Source organism: Primulina eburnea, chromosome 11, assembly GCF_022965805.1.
Source record: "Primulina eburnea isolate SZY01 chromosome 11, ASM2296580v1, whole genome shotgun sequence".
NCBI classification, from domain to species: domain Eukaryota; kingdom Viridiplantae; phylum Streptophyta; class Magnoliopsida; order Lamiales; family Gesneriaceae; genus Primulina; species Primulina eburnea.
Genome location: NC_133111.1, coordinates 37775413 through 37794052, shown reverse-complemented (window position 1 = coordinate 37794052; position 18640 = coordinate 37775413). Strand labels below are relative to the sequence as shown.

General features: G+C 37.4%; 1 protein-coding gene across 1 annotated transcript in view; it reads right to left on the bottom strand.

The window, feature by feature from the left end:
- The window catches only part of LOC140805786 (callose synthase 10-like), a 60689-nt gene that overhangs the window by 37967 nt on the left and 4082 nt on the right, over positions 1-18640 (bottom strand). Inside the window, exons 2-20 of the mRNA XM_073162090.1 lie at positions 11699-11796; positions 11287-11450; positions 10100-10223; positions 9824-9934; positions 9403-9528; positions 8296-8385; positions 8047-8144; positions 7850-7967; positions 7361-7489; positions 6956-7032; positions 6741-6819; positions 6446-6538; positions 6247-6349; positions 6010-6133; positions 5741-5927; positions 5611-5663; positions 3079-3139; positions 2905-2986; positions 116-165 (exon numbers count right to left, since the gene is read on the bottom strand). Of these exons, the coding sequence (XP_073018191.1) occupies positions 116-165; positions 2905-2986; positions 3079-3139; positions 5611-5663; positions 5741-5927; positions 6010-6133; positions 6247-6349; positions 6446-6538; positions 6741-6819; positions 6956-7032; positions 7361-7489; positions 7850-7967; positions 8047-8144; positions 8296-8385; positions 9403-9528; positions 9824-9934; positions 10100-10223; positions 11287-11450; positions 11699-11796 (1967 nt within the window). The remainder of the gene's footprint in view (positions 1-115; positions 166-2904; positions 2987-3078; positions 3140-5610; positions 5664-5740; positions 5928-6009; positions 6134-6246; positions 6350-6445; positions 6539-6740; positions 6820-6955; positions 7033-7360; positions 7490-7849; positions 7968-8046; positions 8145-8295; positions 8386-9402; positions 9529-9823; positions 9935-10099; positions 10224-11286; positions 11451-11698; positions 11797-18640) is intronic.

The window sequence follows — 18640 nt, the reverse complement described above, 5'->3', positions numbered from 1 at the left end:
TATGTTTCTCATTAATTGAGCTGCCACATGTGTATTGCAAGGAATTCCTTCACAAAGTAATCAAATCACCTATCTGTAAAATTTGCACATGTGAGAAAGAGGATGAAATACTCACAGCCACAACAGGTGCCCACAAACTAGCGATAGTCAACACATTATGGTTGTCTGCAACAAATACCAAATAAGAGAGTATCAGAGACTGTTAAGTTCACTGTATCTCTAAAGGACCAAAAAAGAAGCTTCAACTAAAATAAATTACTAAGACATAATTAGATTTAGGACTTGCCCTAAATTTAAGAAAATATTGATTACACATAAGCAGATTTAAAAAAAAATAAACTAAACTAGACTGTCGCGCAACAAGAAAAGCCTCACACCAACCTATATTTTATCAACGAGAAAAAATGAAGGGTAGCTCCTACAAGTGTACAGAATATCAAACATAGAAAACAACATAAAAGGAAAAAGTGCCTATGAGGAATACAATGAATCTACAAGAAACTTGAGAGGAGGTCAGTGAAACAGCCATTTCAGAAATCACCAACATAGAGATAAATCTTTTTCATGCCAAGCACAAGCACTGCAAGTGTGCATAAAGCAGCTGAAATATTTAAAAAAGGAATGGTTACATGCTCCATCTCATACATTGAGATTGGGGTTGCTGGAAACCTGATATGTGAAACAATATACAATGCCTCTGAAACTGTATTTTTGTAATGACCTGAATCCTTGTTTTGAATGAAGTATTAATTAAGAGATAATTAATGAGTTGTTAATTAAGTATTATTAAGGAAGTGATAAATCGGGATCAAGATGTTGGTATCCACCGAATTTTAAATAGATAACCCGACCTACTTCGGATTACATATCTCGAGAAATCCAACGAGACCAATGAGATTCTGACACGTGACAGATAAGATTGGTTCGGATTTTCTGAAATAGAGCGGATGCAGCCTACAAATGGAAGCCGATTCTTTTGTTTCCTTCACTGCATTCTTCAAAGAGAGTTCTAGTTATACCATAGTTTCTAGTCAGTTTCTAGGGCACTTTGGTGTCGGGAAGTTTCGGAGCTAGTGTCGACTCGATGAGGGTCGGTGAACTGAGATCGAGACATCATCAGCGGGCTGACGACGGACGCAGGTATAATCCTAAATCCTTAGATAGTGATTTAAAGATCATTAGGGAGATCTTTGTAGTATGTTTGATCTGGTTTGTTAGTGATTTCTTTATGTTGGTATTGTCTAGGTTCAGAGCTTTCTGTCAGATTGTTTTAGTGAGGTACGTGATGTACTAACTGAGATATCCAAACGTAGCATACACACTTATATGCTGCATATTTATCTGTTGCATGTTTATTAGTCTGTTTAGTAGTGGCTCGGGTAAGGGCGTTACAATTTTTTCCACAAAACTATCAGGTTTGATGAACGACTGAATTGAGTCAGCAACAAAACCAGAGGTACCACTATGGTGATATGCAGTGGCCAGCATCAGAGAACCCACAAAAGAGACCAGTGGAACAGCAGGTCAAACTGCCCCACTTCCTCAGGGGTGGTGCTGCTAACACACGTTGGGCAACATAGCGATGAGGAGGCTAGCAAGTGACAGATGATAGATTGCCAGGGGCAGAATGGATGGAGTTTCGATGACTGCCAGAGGATCACTGGAGATTAGCAGCATTGTGGTGGATAGAGAGTAATATTTGATGAAGTGGATTAGCAAAAAAAGGATGGCTTGGTAATGAGGTAGAAATTCTTTTGGAAAATGAATAAAGAGGAATGCCCAAGGATACCCATAGGAAATTACTTCAGCCGCCTGAAGTTGGACTGCACAAAGGTAGTGGAACTACCTGGAAGGAAATGAAGTACCTGTGTGTATTTAATTAAAAAACAACATGCAAAAGCCATAGAGGAGACCACACCGACTGAGAATTGCATAAGATGATTGATGAGGATTAGGTTTTGGAAGGTTGTGTAAAGAATAATGGGTCTTGGAATGGCCTGCAAAGGCAAAAACATGAAATTGATGCCATCAAGACTTTCGCCTAAGCTCGCTGCTTTGCATTGCCAATTTTCTAGGGTGTGAAGGTAGTAAAAAAATTGTCTGAATTGTGTAGAGCTTTGGGCAAATGCAATCACTGACATCACAAAAATTATAGACCCTGGGAATGGGCTGGGATCAATGTTGCCAAGCCAGGATGGCAGAATAGGATAGAGTGGATTGATTGACCAAAGAGAGACCAAATGATGTTATCAACACCATAATCCATGGACAAATCAATGAAGGTAAGAACTGGAAATACTACGCTTGAAAGTTCAAAAGGGCTCTGATATGCATCTATGGGGTCCAATCTCAAGTCCACGGGTTGAGAGACATATAAATGCCTTAATTGAGTTATTTGAGGACGAATGGGTCGAGTCTTCCAGGGAAAGACAGTTCAGAAGAAAAAAAGGATTGAGGTGGATTAACTTAATCAAAGTCCAAAACCTAACAAATCATTAGTTGGCGAAGTCCCAAGCCAATAATGTACAAACACGACCAATTGAGGCCAAGTGCCGACCAGAGGGGTTTGTGGGGTTGGCAAAACGCTTGTGATATAGAATGAAAGAAGTTTAACAGGGAGATATGAAACAAAAGCATTGCCTACTCAACTTCAATGACAAGCAAAGAAATTTTATTTTCCTCGAAGGTAAATCACCAACTCTACCAGAAAATGGAAAAAAAAAAATAGAAAGTAAGGAAACATGTTTTAACTAATTTGCAACTCTAATGAGGTCTGGTAACTTATTTCATTTCTCGGAAGGCATAAACACGTGACTTTTAAAAGAAGGCATTGAAATTATCTGTTTAAGCAGTCATCAACATATGATTAAAAGCAAGTATGCTAGCAGAGAAAATTTAACTTACTCTTTGATACAAGATCATTCCATGAATACTGCACTGGTGGTAGATCTACAATTATGTTGGTTGGTTCGACTAGAGGTTTAATCTGCCATGAGAAATTTTTGAACTGATTCTCAGTGAACAAAATCCAGCTAATTTCATTAGTCATAATACAAAGGAGAGAATTTGATGACTTGCCTGAAGAAAGTAAGTAAACGTAAATTTGCACAAGAAGATCACCAACCAGAATAACACGTAGCTGTGCAGTTGAAAAACAAAAGCACAGAATTAAGATCAGTTGATAACATTTGTGGTGATAAGGCAACAAACACACAAGTGTGTATGGACGCATGTCAGCAATGGTCTAAGATAAGATTTATGATCTGACAAATAACGCAGCTGAAGGTTATCAACAAAACAAGAATTCTTCTGGTCAAATAATAAAATCTCCAGATACATATATATATAGTGTACAAGTAGCAAAAATTTTAACAAAATAATGAACATATTTTTTTTTTTAAAAGAAACACTTTAATTTAAAAATTTAGAAGTTCAGAGTTACACAACATTATGCGGACAAGATATCCGCTACGGAAAATAAATACAATAAAACCAAAGACTCCTAAGAATTCCGATCAATGAAAAATAAAATTCCAATCCCTATATAGCTGCGATACACCAAGGTGTTTATAATCTTCTTGTAAAATCGCCCAACTAGCCACTCTCAATTTAATTTTGTCCCATAACTCCTCGACCGAGTCCTCCTTGTCTTCGAATATCCTTTTATTCCTTTCCGTCCAAATAGACCATAGTATGCAATGTACTATAGTGTACCAGAAGCGCTGATTTTTCCTGTCATTATGTAAGCTCGGTTCGATTATGAACATGTCTTTAGACTTCTCCGGCATTACCCACATCAATTCCAGCTCCTTTATCGCCTTATTCCAAATCTGTTGACTGTAATGACAGTGTAAGAGCAAGTGATCTTGATTTTCTTCAGCACAACAACACAAACAACACCAAAGAGGTCTTAAAGCACATGTAAGCCATCTTCTTTGTATCATATCGCAAGTCTGAATTTTCTCCAACGCCACAATCCACGAGAATACTTGCACCCTTGGCGGGACAGGTATTTTCCAAATATTCAAGAATAAAGAAGTATGAAAAGATTCATGCGACTGGAAAAATGAATCATAAAAAGACTTCACCGAAAAAATCCCCGAGGAGTCCCCCAACCAGATTTTGTAGTCCTCTACCCCCCTCTCAATACGAACATTTTGTAAGACGCCTAGCAACTCGGTAAACTCACACTCTTCTTGTACAGTCAAATTCCTCCTAAATCTTAAGTCCCAGCGATGATCCCCTGCCCCATCCCTAGTGGCAGTCTCTACGAAATTTGAGACTGTTTTATTTTTAAGACTTGAGATTGCAAACAAAGAAGGAAAACGAATGAAAAAAGGTACCCCTCCCACCCACTCATCTTCCCAGAAACGAATAAAATTCCCCTCCTTTAACACCCCTCTAACTAATCGATTGAAAGCCGGGAACGATTTAGAAATTCCTTTCCATGGACTTTTGTAAGTGGAGATCCCAGCTAACCCCAAATCCCAACCATTGTGATTAGAACCGTGAATGCTCAAAATAACTTTCTTCCACATAATGAACATATTATTCAACCCTCTCCTGAATCAACAATAAAATGTTACAAAAGTTTGTGCAGAACAATAATACAAAAACGTAAAACTTAATGCGCCACAAATTTCAGAGAATCCATTACTCGAGTAATCAACCCCGGTAACAGGGCTAAGCAATGCTCCATCTCTTCATGGAACCAATAACCAATCAAATTAAGATGCCTTGCTGGTAAACTGACAAGTGACCTAAATCTCCATGAACATCCATTCCTCTAAAGACAAGAAACATGCAGCATCAGCCACAAACATAATTCTGAAAAAGTAACAGCACGGGGTAACACCTACTCGGGCTTTGGTTCATCCCATGTCCTATGGGGTATACAGGAATATTTAATTACACAGCACATCAGTCCCTCTCTCCAGTGCAGAAAACATTTAGACCAGCGGCAAAATTGACTTTTTCCTTTAGTTAGCCATGATGTAATAGTTAGGTAACTACAAATAGCCTATGTATCAATTTGATAATTTATCAATACCCAACTACCAATCAATAGTTATTCTATAAATTCGCAGCTTATTTTTTATTGTTATCAATTGTAGATGCAAAATGATTTTCCTACATATTTGTCAATTGCTGATCGAGTCTATGCGCAAAAATGAAGTACCAAAGACTGGGAATGGTTGAAGGATGGTAGAATATGGAGAGGAATAATATATGACTCCTTGGATGATCTCTTTCTGGGGATGGTCAGAGAAATAGAAGGGAAACAATAAAAGCAATTGCTTGTCAAAAATTGTGAGGCGTTTGAAAAGACTTTTTGAATCCCATCACTAGGAGCATATGGCTTGATTTTCCATCAAAAATGGTTCAAAGGAAACACCAAATTTGGTTGCTATTTGACTTGGAAAGCAGCAAGTCCGGCCTCATCAAATTATAGTAATAATCATCATGGATATCAATGTGCACCAAGTATTAGTGAAATTTGAATCCATGGTTAAAATCCCTCCCGATCCGACCCCTTCATTCAAATGCAATCTGAGGGAATTAACACACCAATTTCAATAATTATAATATAAATAAATAAACAAAGCAGACCTTAGGTAATCAGTTGTCTTTTCTACAAGTCCTCGACCAACAAAATAGCGCTCCTGAAGGTTACCATAGGAGTTATAGAGCAGAACATTGATGATCATTACGAACTCATACTACAGAAAACAGTAAATACCTGATAAATCCACTTGAAAAATTGGAAAAAAGACTGATCAGACATTTCAGAGAGCCTGTGACATGAAGGCAGTTTGAGAAGCAGTGCAAAAAGGATGCGAAGACCAGCATATACGCCCAATACAAGTACATAAATCCGAAAATATAGTGAATCTGAGGTGTTTCTGTTTCTTTCCTCCAAAAGTTTCCTGAAAATTAACATTGTTATATGAGTTGCTAGTATAGGAAGCAGTAAAAACATGACGAAAAAAACCAAGAGTATGCACTCACAGGTACATATATAGCACAAACACAGAGCTGAAGCCACACCAAAAGAATCTGATAACAAGTCTTGATATAGCCATGCCTCTGGCAGAAGTATAAGCCCCAAACATCAAAACAACATCCAAACAACCTAAAGGTCAAAAAACAAAGGCTGTTAAGAAATCAGAGAATATGGAAGCTGGGAAAAAGAAAAGTAAGTTTGGGATATCAAAGACGACAAAATTTAAAAATATAATTGCTTACTCTCAAAAAAATTCATGATAGCAAATGTTGGTCCAATGCTAAGCAAATTTTTAAAGGTATTGAGATTAATCTTCCCCTTGTTGAAACCTATAATAGCAAGGGCCTGAAAAAAAATAGGGCGAAAAACCCAACAGGTGGGGCGTATATCAAGCAACAGCATGGCATATGATGTAGAGTGCGGAAAAACATAGAGAATTACCTGAAACATTATGATCAAAAAGATCCACAAACGATGAAAACTCCGATAAAGGTGAAAAAAAGTCCGATGCTCAACAAATGAACTTTTACCCGTCTGTGATTTTAAAAAGTATATGTAAATTAAAAACAGAGTACTGTTAAGTAATCATTCAAGCTCACAGCTAATGCAACATAATAATAGCAGATAATAGGAAAGGCCAACCAGAGAAGCAGAAACAAAAGTTCGATTTGCATTTCGCACATTAACATATGATGCAAGTAAAGAGAGAATAAAATAAATAATAATCAGAACCGACCCTTTTTCCTTTTCTAGGCTTCAAAAGAAATGGTGAATCCTCTTTCATAGGCCAACCCAACTCAAAGCATGCAGGAGACCTACACAAGCAATATGAATGAAATAAACAGGACTAAAACAAATCCAAGAAGCATCCAGATATATATATATATATATATATATATAGAGAGAGAGAGAGAGATAGATACAAACATACATACACACACATGCACATACCAAAAGTATTCATTGAAGTCATCATAATTCCGCCATTCTGAATGCGCAGCTTTCCCATTATTGTTATTTTCAGTTTCCTGTAAATGAAAACGTAATTTTGAAACGCACTGGAAGAAAAAAAACAAAAAAATTATAGAAAGGATTTTTTAGAATAAAATTTTCTTTAAAATAATCAGGAAACATCTGTGAGTACTTAGCCAACCAAGTCCATGTTGTTCAATAATAACTAACCACCAAACTTTTACTGAAGGTTTGAGAAATCAGCATCATTTAAGAACAGAGACAGAATTTAATATTATGATTTCAAAGAACAGGGGCATCGGCTTTTATGTTCTGGTGCAATAGCTACATGTTATGCAAAGCACGTGGGAAAAAATAATTAAAGCATATACCAAATATACTCACTTTAGACATTGTCGTATATATGGGAAGGATACATCGTTCTAGAAAGGTAATATAGCCGCTTTCACTTGTACAATATGCAGCTTTAGTCGCATCGCCGTGATCCAAGATTGTATCCAATTCTCGTGCCATCTAAATAAACCAAGTAACAAATATCAAGATTGAACTAACATTTAAAAAATTTATAGTCAGATGTTTTTAAGATAATGTTTGGCCAACATAAACCAAAAAATGCATTAATAAAATATACTAGCAAATGAAACAAAATTTGCCTTCATAAACTATAATAATAGCTATTTCATTTCCTATACTTAACAACAGAAAACAAAAGGTGGACTCCATGCTAATTTAAATTACAAAAAAAGTTTATGGAAAAATAATCAAATTTGACAAACATAAGCAACAAAGGAAGAGACTTAACGAGACAGTACATAAGAATACAAGATAACTGCTCAACATAAAATTTTCTACACATGAACATCAACAACATACATGGTGGAATACATAGCAGATGCATTCGGGAAGAAAGCGGACGTTTGCAGCTTCACCCCATATGCAGAAGTAGAGTGAAATTAGGAAAAGCTTTCTGTCCTTATTAATAGCTTCCAAACTGTAGCAAGTAACTGAGCAGAAATTAGATTGTATCAAATATTTGTAGATAATAAGATATAAGAGGATGTAGTAACAACCTATTCCATACGAGTCGAATCCGCAGGTATCTACACCATTTGATATAATTATCCAGAACTTTAAGGAAAACCTCTCTTATAGCTCTCTCGTCTAGTTTCTGAAGGAAAGTCACACACACAGAGAGATATTAATATTTTTCATCTACGACATGAATCACATGATATATCATTGACCAATAAGTTATGAATGAGTTAGTACAGAACACTGGAACGGTACAATAAGAAGTAATAACTAATAGTACCACTCACTGGATCAGTCTCAACCGGAATGTCTAGCCGTGACTGTGCATTTGCTAAAGCAAGAACAACATGCTCACGTTGGTTCCTCACGTTGTCTTTCTGGAATAAGCAAAATCCAGAACTTAAATTAGTCAAAGGGAGAATAGAGAACGAATATCACCATGAAACAAGAAGCCATAGGCAATCATATCGGTCAATCATTCACGTATCAGCATAGCTGCCTACGTGGAGTGCATTTACAGGAAAACATTCTAAATAACTTAGACCACATAAACTTAACATTTTGATTTAGTCAATAAAGGGTTAAAAAAGTAACTCGAATAAAAACAATGGGAAAATTACTAAAAACCAATTTCACCAACTTTCTTATCCAGAAAAAGTTACGACTTAAAAACACACTCCTGTACATTTTCTTACCAAAAAACACATTCGATCAAACTCAAGATTATCTTGTCCTCAATTACCCTTGATAGTTGATCGATATACTTGAAAGTTAAATTTTATCCAAAACACCTTAACTTTATGAAAAAAATATTTTAACTATCGTCAAGTAAAAAATATTTTACGAATATATTTAATTATCTATCATAATTACAACATAAAAATTCTTATATAAAATTTAATAATAACATTAAAGTTCAACTTAATTAAATCAAATTTATATCAAATTAATTAATTTCCATAATATTTTACTAAAAACATATAAAAAGTTCATTTGAAGTTTTTTTAATAAAAATTTATCCAAATAGACATTTTTAAATTTAAAACAAATTTTTTTTACGGATATATGTTTCAATATAGCCGTGGACATACACTTTATCTTGTAAAACAAAATTAAAAATTGTTTTATATTTTAAACAATACTCACCTTTTAAGTATGGAAATTTAGGAAGAGATAATATTAGATTAATAAATGGGCTTCTTGGCAGAAAAATTAAGTAACTTTTATTTCATGATTTTGTTTAACATGAAATTCTGTAGAGTGAATTTGTTAGTTGTTTTCCCAAAATTGATTGGATTGCCAAACTTTAACGTAAATCATTCAAAATTCAAAGTTTCAATATCATATTACACTATATTCCCCCAACAGACAAAGGGACTGAAAAGAGACAAAACCTGAAAATGAAACACATATTCCAACAGGTCAAACATGTCCAAATCTCGCTGTCCAGAAATTTCAAAATCAGCTGGAAGTCGAGGAAACTGGTCAGAATATCGGATTGCTGACATGGCAGCCCTGACCTGCATAGATCATCAGCAAAACCAAATCTGAACAAATCGAAAATACTTCTTAGAAGTCTCAAGAGAATTCCATGACAGCAAAATTCGAAAAACGAGAAAGAAAGATTGTCAATATCAAGAAATATTCATTCCACAGAAGCACGAGATCTTAACATCCGATATTGGTTATAAAACCCAAAGATCACAAAATCATTCTACAAATTTCAAAAAGCACTTTTGACTTCATGCCTAGAAATGCTGATAAAATCAGGTAAGTGGCAGATGTATCGATTATATAATTCGAGTATGAACTTACTTCTGGAAAGTACCCAATAGCATTGGTTAGAGATTGTGCTTCCAGAGGGACAATATTGTACGGGATCAGTTCTGCTGACAGAGTTGCATCTGACTTTTTTATCCTTCTCAACTGTAACAATAACCACAAGAAAGCAAGTTTGGAGAAAACAAATTGTCTAGGAATGAGTGCTTTAACCCAAAAATAAATCGATCAATGGCGCAAAATAATAAAAGAAGCAAAGTTATACATATCAAGACGATGTTTAAGAAACTGGGGAAGAAGGCAAGGGAATACCTCATCCGTGATTAGCCTTCCCACTCCATCTGAAGGCACATCTTTGCTAAGTGACTCCATCACCTCAACCAAAGCCCTCAGAGTAGCAAATACTCTTTTCATTTCCGAGAATCTAAGTTCCAAGCTACAACAGGTAGAGAAAACAGAGAAGCTGTAAGGATACTCTGCAAAGATATCATATTCTGATAAATATTTAGTAGCAGAATCGAGGTAAAATGGATGGTGCTGCCCTTTGAAAAACTATTATTTTAAAAATATTATGTTGAAATTGAACTGTTTAATCAAAAAGGCTACACACAGAAAAGATACAGAAAATTTTAATCAGTGCCAGGAGTAAATAAAAATTTTGGTGGCTGCATTGCAGATATCAGGTAAAGTAACTGAGAAACGATCAAGATGAGACAAAGGCGAAAGAAACCAAATTTCATCTTTCATAAAGCATGCAAGAATATTTATAAATATTAATATTCCAATAGGTTGTGTCTAAAGTTTCACTAAATCAAAAGGCCAGCATATTGACATTGCAAGGGAATTTCAAGAGAAGAAACATAAAGAAATACAAAGAATTCAGAAAGTGCACGTGCATAGATGAAAAACGGTGGTATTTAGAAAATTTCACTTTTTGAATGGGTAGAAATGCTACGTACACGAGCCAGGTAATTTCGTTGGACTATACGAATGCACTACTAGTTATGAACAACCCACAAACACAACAGCCATATCTAGTTCTGTTTATTACTTTTCTGGAAAATACTTTTTGAAAAATTTTAAAAAAAAAATTGGATAATATAATATATGTTTGGTTTTGCTTCTAAAGAAGACATCTTTTATTGTACAATATCATCTCATGCAGAAATATTTTAAATTAATGATATCATGTCATAGATAAATATTTTTCAATAATATGGAGGGCATCTAAACTTTGAAAATATTTGGGTAGTGATAGTTAAAAGTAAAAATAATAGATACATGGGAGATATGAGAATTGGTGAGAACGAGTTCCTGGTAAAATGCAAGGAGACTATAATATTTGACTTCATTTTTGGGAATGGAAAAGAGCAATTGGAAATAGAATCCACATTCGTCCAAGGTAGCTTTTGGAATGTCATTGATCGCATGAGAACAGCAAAGGGGTGGCCAAGGGTAAACAAACAATAATGAAATAAACAAATTAGTAAATAACGCACCCTCCAATGTTAGCACTAAAATTTCCAGATTCGCGCCATCTTTTTTCCTCATTCTGGATGTCGTCAACTCTGTGACGTCTTTTATACTGCTGATAAAAGTCCCACAACCGTTCAACATCACGATTACGATCTATTCGAGCACCATCCTTTTTGGCAAGCTTTTGCTGCAGCCAATGGTGAAGAGCCTAGTTAAAACTGTACTTCTCAAAGAAGAGTGCCAAGTACAACATGAAACTAAAGTCCTGATGATCACATGCGACTATCAAAATCAATTACAGAAGTTTTTCAGATCAAATACGATGTGTATAGCAATAAATACATACAATATACTCCTATGACATGATTTCCTATATTCAAAAATTGCATCCAAGGCTATCAAAGACACAAGCAGTAGATGAATATGCTATTGTACCTTAATAACAGACATTAAACCGGTCTTGAACTGAAGAACACCCCTACCTTCACTGTTAGGGTCCAAATTCTGAGCCATACTGTATGCCTGCTCACATACTTCAGAACAAAAGTCAAGGCATGATTAAATAAACTTTAGATTGTCGAAGCAGATACCTGAACTTATTAACATAAAAAGAATGAAAAGAATAGCTATAACAACAAAGAAATCATTTACACAAAAAAATTTCATTCATAAAAGAATATCTGAAACCATTTTAAGACAGTTAATCAAGCAAAGTCGGCAAGGACATCAAACATGAGAGATTGTGCAATATCCCAATCTTTTAGCATTTTATTGTTTATGATATTATTTTTGGTTGGGTGTTTAGAAAATTTGGTTATTGGATATTCATGGTTTATTATGGGAATGGATATTTCATATGGTTTGATGGTTGAGATTATGTGTAATGGTTATATATATTGGAATGTTTAAAATATGGTCATTATTTATGGTTATTGTTTTGGTTTTATGTTCATAGTTGGTGATGATTAAGGAAATGAATGGGTAGAATAGAAAGTTGATCTTGAGCCAAATAGGAAATGGAAGTGCAGAAACGGTATGAAAAATGTGGCAGTAGTTGTGGTTTTTAGTATAATGTTTGTATATTGATCCAATTGATGTGAGGCCACTTTAATTAGAAAGATAAGATATAAGGCTATAACTTTCATGTTTTGAATTTTGTTCAAATCATTAAGAAAGACGAGCCAAAAGTGGCCGGAAGTGTGTCGTGTGTTTCGTTGTTCCTGCACTGACACATGTTGGGAGAATGGGCATAACTTTTTACTCAGACCTCCAAATGACCTGAAACCAGTGGGAGATTCAAGAAAAGATATAGGGCTACAACGTTCATGTTTACCACTTTGGCTAATTCGCAAGAAAAATTGCAGTTTTGGCCCCTGTCAGTGGGTACACGGACCCCTACACGGGGTCCGGGTCTTGCCATGAAAAATGAGTGATTTCCCGAGTGTACACGGACCTATACACGGAGGGGGGAACGGGGTCCGTGTCTATGGCATAGAAAACACGTTTTTGAAGGAATTGGAGGCTTATAAACGTTACTCTAGACTCTTCTACACATTTCCTACCTTTCTCCAACCAACTTCTCTTCTTCTTTTTCTAACCAATCCTCCTTGTCCAAATCTAGTCTACATTCTCCTCTAGTTTTGGGATTGTCTAGTGGTCCTTTAGGAAGTGATGGGAAGTTTTTAGATGAATTGCCGGGTAAAGAACAAGAAATCATCAATGGGTGTCTATCGGTAAGGGCAGCGGGTGCTAACAAGGATGTGCAGCTTGAGTTGGAGCGTGACACTCGTGGGGATCAGGTCCATGTATCCACAGTACTGTTGGAGAGGGAGTTGAAAAGAATGGGTTCTGGTGCTGCAGACGAAACAGCTTCATCCTCGAGGGATAAAGAGGTTCCTCCATGAAAATCATCACTTGGAATATTAGGGGAGGAGGGGACTCGAAAAAAAGGGAAATGGTTCGGAGGATAATACGGAAAGAAAGGCCGGAACTTGTGGTCATTCAGGAAACAAAAAAAGAAATAGTTGATAGGTGGTTCGTTGCCAGCTTATGGAAACACAGGTTTGTTGATTGGATTTTTCTGCCTTCGGAAGGCCGGGCGGGAGGTATTTTAGTAATGTGGGATCCGAGGGTAGTGGTGGTTAATGATAATTTGATAGGTGAATTCTCGGTTTCTATTCGGATTTTGTTTAATGACACCACCAGCTGGTGGTTCTCGGCGATCTATGGCCCAGTGAAGCCAACGGACAGGGAGAGATTTTGGGACGAATTGGCTGGATTGAGTGCTATTTGCGGGAACAACTGGTGTTTAGGGGGTGACTTTTTTTTTTTTATAAGAAACTATTATATTATTAATTAATTTGAAAAGTTACAATTCGAAGTGGATGATCTATCCACCATCCAAAAAGAGTGTCTAAAACGTAGCAAAATCAAGAACAAATAAAACACCAATCCCTAGCTAGATCTGACACTGATAAATGCTGAAACGATGGTATGGATAGTGTCCATCTTGCGACTGTCAGCTTCAATTTCTCCCACAAGTTCTCTGTGTTATCTTCTAAATCATTGAAAATTCTGTTATTGCGCTCCAACCATATCGACCAAAATAAGCAGTGTATGATGATGCGCCAAAAGTTTCTGAGGCCCCCTTTCCCTTTAGGTACCCGTGCTCCATGACAAACATGTCTCTAGAATTTTTAGGGAATGTCCATTGGAAACCTAATTGTTGCATAATCTTAATCCAAATACATCTTGTGAAAGAACAGTGAAGTAGTATGTGATCCTGATTTTCCTCATCATTTTTACACAAGACGCACCACTGAGGATGTAAAGCATATGTTGGATTTCTTTTCTGCACTTTGTCAGTCGTTTGCAACTTGTCCAAAGCTACAATCCATGAGAACACTTTCACCTTTTGTGGGATGGGTACTTTCCAAATTTCAGCGCAGAAAGGGAAAGTTGGAGTAGCGATGCTATGAAAGAAAGAAGAGTAAAAAGATTGAACGGAGAAAACACCAGAAGAATCCCCTAACCAAACCCTGATGTCCCCTACCCCCACTGTAAGAGAGACAGAATCTAGAAGACCACTAAGAGATGTGAATTCTCCCAACTCAGTATCGGTCAAACATCTTCTGAAACGAACATCCCACTGAACGACGGAAAGACCCTGACTATCAAAGACTGAATAGAAATGGTTGATTGGTTTATTATTAGACTCTGCAATAAGAAAAAGATGAGGAAAACAAACTTTAAAAGAACACAAACCCACCCATCTATCCTCCCAAAACCTTAAAAGATCCCCGCTCTTAAGAACCGTGCCAATCAATTGCTGACAAAGTGGATGTGTCCGAGATATAACTTCCATGGGCTTCGAAAAGTTTTGTTCGTAGCCACTTTTAAATCCAAACCATTTTCCTTGAACCCGTAAATGTTACCCACAACGCTTTTCCACCAAGAGCTTTTCTTGACCGCACATCTCCACCACCATTTCCCAAGTAAAGCCCTATTCCTTAACCGAATGTTACCCAATCCTAAACCTCCTTTATCTTTCGGTTTGCAAAGCTGAGCCCAATTTATAACGTGGCAATGCGTGTCACCATCCGGTCCGTCCCAAAAGAAATTTCTCATCACTGTTTCCATTTGTTTCGCCACTCTGATTGGTACCATGAACAATGACATAAAGTATGTAGGTAGAGCACTTAACACTGACTGGATTAGTGTTAATCGGGCACCTCTCGATAGAAAAGCCTTTTTCCAACCTGCTAACTTGGTAGACATTTTTGCAATCACCGGTCCCCAGAATTCCTGCTTTGATGGGTTACCTCCCAAAGGCGCCCCAAGGTACTTAATAGGCCATTGTTCTGTTTTGCATCCAATTTTCGCGGCCATGCCATCAACCAAGTCATCCGAATGATTCAAACCAAGCAAAGAGCTTTTGTCTAAATTAATCCTCAACCCTGATTTCGAACAAAACAATTGTAGGAGATCTACGACGGCCTTCAAGTGTTGCTGAGATTGAACGAGAAATAATGTGTCATCGGCAAATTGAATATGTGACACTTCAACAACCACGAGTATGATTTGTTTTGATAACTTATTAGGTGAATTGGGCTTGCATGATCCGCCACTTCTCAACGCCAAATACACATGGTCAAATTTCAGAGTTTCACCGATATGTTGTCGTTTAGACAGATTTCTGTTCACCAACGGTTGGAGGGACTTATTCCCTCAATTCAGACAAACGGTGCTTCCAAGGACAACATCGGATCACTGCCCGGTGTCATTTGATACCACTAAGGCGAAATGGGGTCCATCTCCTTTCAGATTCGAGAACGTCTGGCTATCTCACCACAACTTCAAAGACCTACTACAGATTTGGTGGCACGACAGGGCTTATCATGGTTGGGAAGGATACAAATTCATGTGCAAGCTGAAAAAGTTGAAAGGCGATTTGGTCATATGGAACAGAGATGTTTTCGGTAACTTGGATGCCAATATTACCGAGTTGACTGCTAGGATAAAACTTTTGGATGAGATAGAAGGCAGTGGAAGATGGTCCGAAAATTCTCGGCTGGAAAGAAGAGATCTTAAATGTGAACTGGAACAAGTGAGCTTCAAAAAACTACAAATGGAAAGCCAAAAAGCAAAAATGAAATGGTTGAGGGAAGGCGACCAGAATACAAAATTTTTCCATTCCATGTTAACAAATAGAAGAAACAAGTCGGTCATAGATAAGCTGGAGTTGGACGACGGTTCTGTAATTATGGATGAGAATCAAATTGAGGAAAATATTATCAAATTCTATACTCATCTTTACAGAAGATCAGACGGGGTTGAGGGGCATTTGGATGGATTGGAATGGAGCCCTTTGGATAGGTCCGACGCACTTGATTTGGAGGTCCCTTTCTCGGAGATTGAAATCAAAAGGGCCGTATTTGACAGTGATGGGAACAAAGCTCCGGGTCCGGACGGTTTCACTTTAGCTTTCTTTCAAAAGAATTGGGATTTATTGAAGGGGGAGCTGTTGAAAATCTTTGAGGAGTTTTTCGAGGGGGGCGTGGTAAATGGCATCACGAATGAAACTTATATTTGTCTCATACCGAAAAAGCAAGACGCGATTAGGGTGAAAGACTTCCGGTCAATAAGTTTGACTACCAGCTTGTACAAGATATTGGCAAAAGTGTTGACTAACAGATTAAAGAAAGTATTGAGGAGTACGATCGCCGAGAACCAATGTGCATTTATAAAAGGAAGACAAATTTTGGATTGCAGCCTTGTAGCAAATGAGGTGGTGGAGGAGTACCGCAAAAGAAAGATGAGGGGATGGGTATTCAAGGTGGACTTCGAAAAGGCTTATGATAACATCGACTGGCATTTTCTTGACTTCGTGCTACAAAAAAAGGGCTTCGGAGATAGATAGCGGAAGTGGATTCGTGGGTGTGTGTCAAATGTCTCGTTCTCGATTTTTATCAATGGCAAACCGCGGGGGAAGATTAAAGGAGAAAGAGGAATCCGTCAAGGATGTCCACTATCGTCTTTTCTCTTCAACTTGGTTGTGGATATCTTGGGGAGGATGGTAGACAAGGCTAAGGATTCAAACGAGGTGAGAGGCCTCGTAGTGAGGAAAGGGAAAATTGAGATATCTCATATTCAATTTGCGGATGACACACTGTTCATGGTTCAAACGAAGGCTCATGTCATTGCACTTGTGGAATTACTCAAATCATTTGCGAAAAATTCTGGTCTCAACATAAATTTTCAGGAAAGTGTCATTTTGGGCATTAATATTGACAAAGATGAAGTGGTACAGTTGGCGCAAATCATTGGTTGCAAACCTGACGACTGGCCCATCGTGTATCTAGGGGTTCCTTTGGGAGGTAGGCCTACGTCGTTCGATTTTTGGGAACCAGTCCTATCCAAAATGTCAAAAAAGTTATCTAGTTGGAAGAAAGCATTTCTGTCAAAAGGGGGACGCCTGACACTTATAAAATCAGTTCTTTGTGCTATGCCTTCCTATTACATGTCTTTGTTCAAGGTCCCAAGAAAGGTGGCAAAAATTATGGAAAAAATCATGCGTGATTTCCTTTGGGATGGTTTGGACGGGGAAAACATTGTCATCTTGTGAAATGGGATCAGGTTTGTAAACCAAAAGAACGAGGAGGATTGGGTTTGGGAAGTATCGTTTTGAGGAATAGGGCATTGCTAGGAAAATGGTGGTGGAGAGGAACGAAGGAGAATGAGACTTTGTGGGAAAAGGTGATAAAGAGCATTTACGGTCTTCAAGAGAACGAGTGGGATTTGGGTTTGGCGAAGAATGTCACTTTTAGATGCCCATGGAAATTCAATTTTCGTACTTTCCCGGCAATTCAACTAATGTGGGGTTCGGTTTTGAGAGGGGGCAATTACATTAGATTTTGGGAGGACGTGTGGGGGGTGGGGGTATTCCGTTCAATGTTCGTTTCCCTTCTTTGTATCGTATTTGTACTTTGACAAACAAACCCATTTTGAGTTTCTTAGAAGTTGTCAGTCATCAGGACAGACCAACATATCGGTGGGATGTTTGTTTTAGGAGAAACCTAAACGACTTAGAGTTGGAAGAGTTTGTTATTCTTGCGGGAGTGTTAGATACAATTAGGGTTCAGCTAGGCGTCGACGACTACAGGGTTTGGTTGGGGGAGTCTACGGGTATGTTTTCTGTCAAATCATTTTACGACTCATTCTTTCCTACCCAAACCTTTCCTGTTTTTCCGAGCTACAATCATATTTGGAAGGTTCCTGTCCCTCAAAAGTTGCAAATTTCTCGTGGATTGTGGCGTTGGGTAAATTACCTACGGCGGACTTGGTGCAAATAAGGTGGCCCACCTGTGAGTTGTGCCCTAACTGGTGCTCCTTATGCGAACGCAGCGAAGAGACTCAAGATCATTTACTACTTCATTGTTCGTACGCAAGGAGCTTATGGTCAAGGGTTATGCAAGATATGAATTTTCATTGGGTGTTCCCAAAGACGGCTAGAAATATGTGCATCAGCGATCCTGGTATCCCTACGGGAAACAGAGCTACCGTCCTATGGTTTGTCACGATTCATTACTTATTTTGGAGCATTTGGTTGGAGAGGAATAACAGAATTTTCAATGACACAAAAGCGGAAGCGACTGATGTATGGGAGCTCATTAAGTTCAGAGTGGCAACTACAATCACAAGGGCTAAAGAGTTTATTCATCTATCTATTTCAGATGTTGTTAGGGACTTCAAGTTTGTAATGGCGTGAACCTAGTATTATTTCTATGCTTTTGTGATTGCGGATCACTCATCCGCTCCTACTGTACTTGAACTTTGATAATTAAATAAAATAATGTTTCTAATCAAAAAAAAAAAAAA